This window comes from Crocuta crocuta, unplaced genomic scaffold, assembly GCF_008692635.1.
Source record: "Crocuta crocuta isolate KB4526 unplaced genomic scaffold, BGI_CrCroc_1.0 scaffold528, whole genome shotgun sequence".
In the NCBI taxonomy this organism is placed as follows: domain Eukaryota; kingdom Metazoa; phylum Chordata; class Mammalia; order Carnivora; family Hyaenidae; genus Crocuta; species Crocuta crocuta.
The window spans coordinates 1,947,793-1,950,056 of record NW_027530010.1 but is presented as its reverse complement, the minus strand read 5'-3'; the positions used below and the strand labels follow the sequence as shown (position 1 = coordinate 1,950,056).

Below are 2,264 nucleotides of genomic sequence, written 5' to 3'. Positions count from 1 at the left end.
CCAGCCGCCTGGGCCCCTCCAGCCTCCCCGGTGCCCCCCCCCCTCCCCCGCACCGCCAACTCACCGGGAGACGGCGAAGAGACCAGTGAGCAGAGGGAGGAGCTTGAGGGTCTCCTGGGGCAGGTAGGTGGCGAGCACGGCCAGGTTGAAGAAGTACAGGATGAAGAGCTGGACTGACTGGGCCACGTACCGCCGGTGGATCTCCACCTCCCGCCGGGGCTCCCCGAAGGGCCGCAGCGCCGAGAAGCACAACAGGCTGAGCCCGTACACCAGGAGCCCTGGGGGGGGGTGGCGGCGGCGTGGGGTCAGCATAGAGCAGCAGCGGGGCGCCAGGGAGGGTCCTTGGTGGGGCCCCCACCCCGGCTGGGCACGCGGGGCGGAGCCTAGGAGGCCCGGAGAAGNTCCGGCGGCCCCCGGCCTCGCCCGCCTCGCAGCGCACCACCAGGTCCTCCTGGGGCCGCCGCTCGATGCACTGCAGGTCGATGGGCACGAAGGCCCGGGCTGCCTTCTCGGGCAGCAGGTTGGCATCATCTTCGGACAACTCCTCTAGCTTGGTAGGTGGCTCTGACCGGAGGGGCTCGGGCTCGATGTCCCGCCACCCGGGGGGGTCTGGGAACGGGGCGCTGGGCTGGGGTCCAGTCCCCCAGGGCAGGGTGGCGGCCTCGCTCACTGTGCTGTCCAGACCATCCTCAGCCCCCTCTTCGGCTGTGGGAGACCCAGCAGAAGACCCCGCCCGGGAGGACTCGGCCTCACTTTCCCCTTCCGGCTGCCGGCCGTTGGGGACCAAGGCCTGGGGCAGGCTCTTCTCCGGGGCCTCAGACCCCTTCACTTCCAGTAGGGCCAGGGTCTCGGGTTCTGTCATCCTGAGGCCTCAGCTCTGGGCTCTACCATGAGGCCCTATCACCCTGCAGGGAGCAGAAGAAAGCCTGGTCAGGAGTTCCTGGCTTCTGGCCCTTGGGACAGGGTGACAGAATTGGAACTCTCTGGGGCAGCTGGTCTCATGGGCTTTAGCCCCTTGTGCGACCTTAGGGAGAACATGGTACCGAACAGAAGGAGGCGGGAGGGAAGTAAGCAGCTGAAAAGGAGACACCCTTCCGACGTCAGATGCCATCCAGCAGGAGAGGGTGAGTCAGGGGGCATAGGCGTTGACAGCGGTGGCCTCGGCCAGCTCCCACCCATGCCTTCTACCGCCCCCTCTCTCTCCTCTGAAATCCCCGGGGTCACGTCCACCCTAATGCAGAAACCGGAGGAAGGGGAGTTGTCTAGAACTTTGCCTGGAGCTGCCTTCCCACTAGGGGCCTCTTGTGGACAGACAGGCTGCCCCTTCACCTTCAAACCTCCCCTTCTTGAAGATCCTTGCTTGGAGCTAATTCTCCTGGGAACCGATACCAGGGATTTGCTAATAAATCTGTCCCAGGGAACCGACAGCAGCAGTGCACCCTGTTCTTCGGTCTCCAGTGTGGGTGCGTGGGCAGTTTCCATGCTCTTCGCTAGCCCATGCCCTCCATCCTTCCTCTCCAGAGGGCCTGGGGCTGTCCGTTCTGGCTTCTAGGTCTAATTATGGCTGTTCCCCATGCCTCCTCTCCTGTTTTCCTCCCTGTCTCCTCCACCTCACTGCTTCTGGATGGGGCCGAGTCCCTCCCTCCACCTCCTCAACGCCCTTCTACCCTTTGCCATGTGAACCCATGACACCCTCTTACTTTCCATCTGCAGAGGCGGAGGGTCCCCAACGTCTGGGAAGGAGCTGCCCGGCTCCCTGCTGGCTCTGCAAGTATCCCTCTCAGTCTCTCTCCCTTTACCTGTGGCTCCAAACCTGTCTGACCAGAGCAGGTGGGGCCCAGATTAAAGGCGCAGGCCCCGCCCTGCTGAATCTGCCGACAGGAAAAGCACTGGCGGACGTCACCCTCTCTGAAAGTGGGGGGTGCAGCTGGGAATAAAGGCAAGTGTGTGTTCTAGGCAGATGGGGTGTGTAGGAGCTTGAAGCTCAGGACAGCAGAGGGTACGTCAAAGGGCACTTGGAGTAGGTAGAAAGGGTGGGATTTCTGCACTTGTGCAATGTTTGCTGAGCACCTGTTACTGGCTCGGCACAGACATCGGGGAGAGCGCAAGCAAGGTCCCTGGCCTCAATGAGCCTGTTCTATCGCGGTAACAGATAATACAGAACTCATCAATAAGACAATTGGAGTAGCGATGACCTCTCTGCGCAGACATTTGAGCAGAGACCTGACAGGAAACGAGGAGGGCTCCGAGGAGGGCACAGCAAG

General features: G+C 62.7%; 1 protein-coding gene across 1 annotated transcript in view; it reads right to left on the bottom strand.

Moving 5' to 3' along the window:
* The window catches only part of TMEM79 (transmembrane protein 79), a 5,185-nt gene extending 3,251 nt beyond the window's left edge, over positions 1-1,934 (bottom strand). Inside the window, exons 1-3 of the mRNA XM_077764070.1 lie at positions 1,701-1,934; positions 370-905; positions 65-278 (exon numbers count right to left, since the gene is read on the bottom strand). Of these exons, the coding sequence (XP_077620196.1) occupies positions 65-278; positions 370-862 (707 nt within the window). The 5' untranslated portion in view covers positions 863-905; positions 1,701-1,934. The remainder of the gene's footprint in view (positions 1-64; positions 279-369; positions 906-1,700) is intronic.
* Between the last annotated feature and the right edge of the window lie 330 nt (positions 1,935-2,264).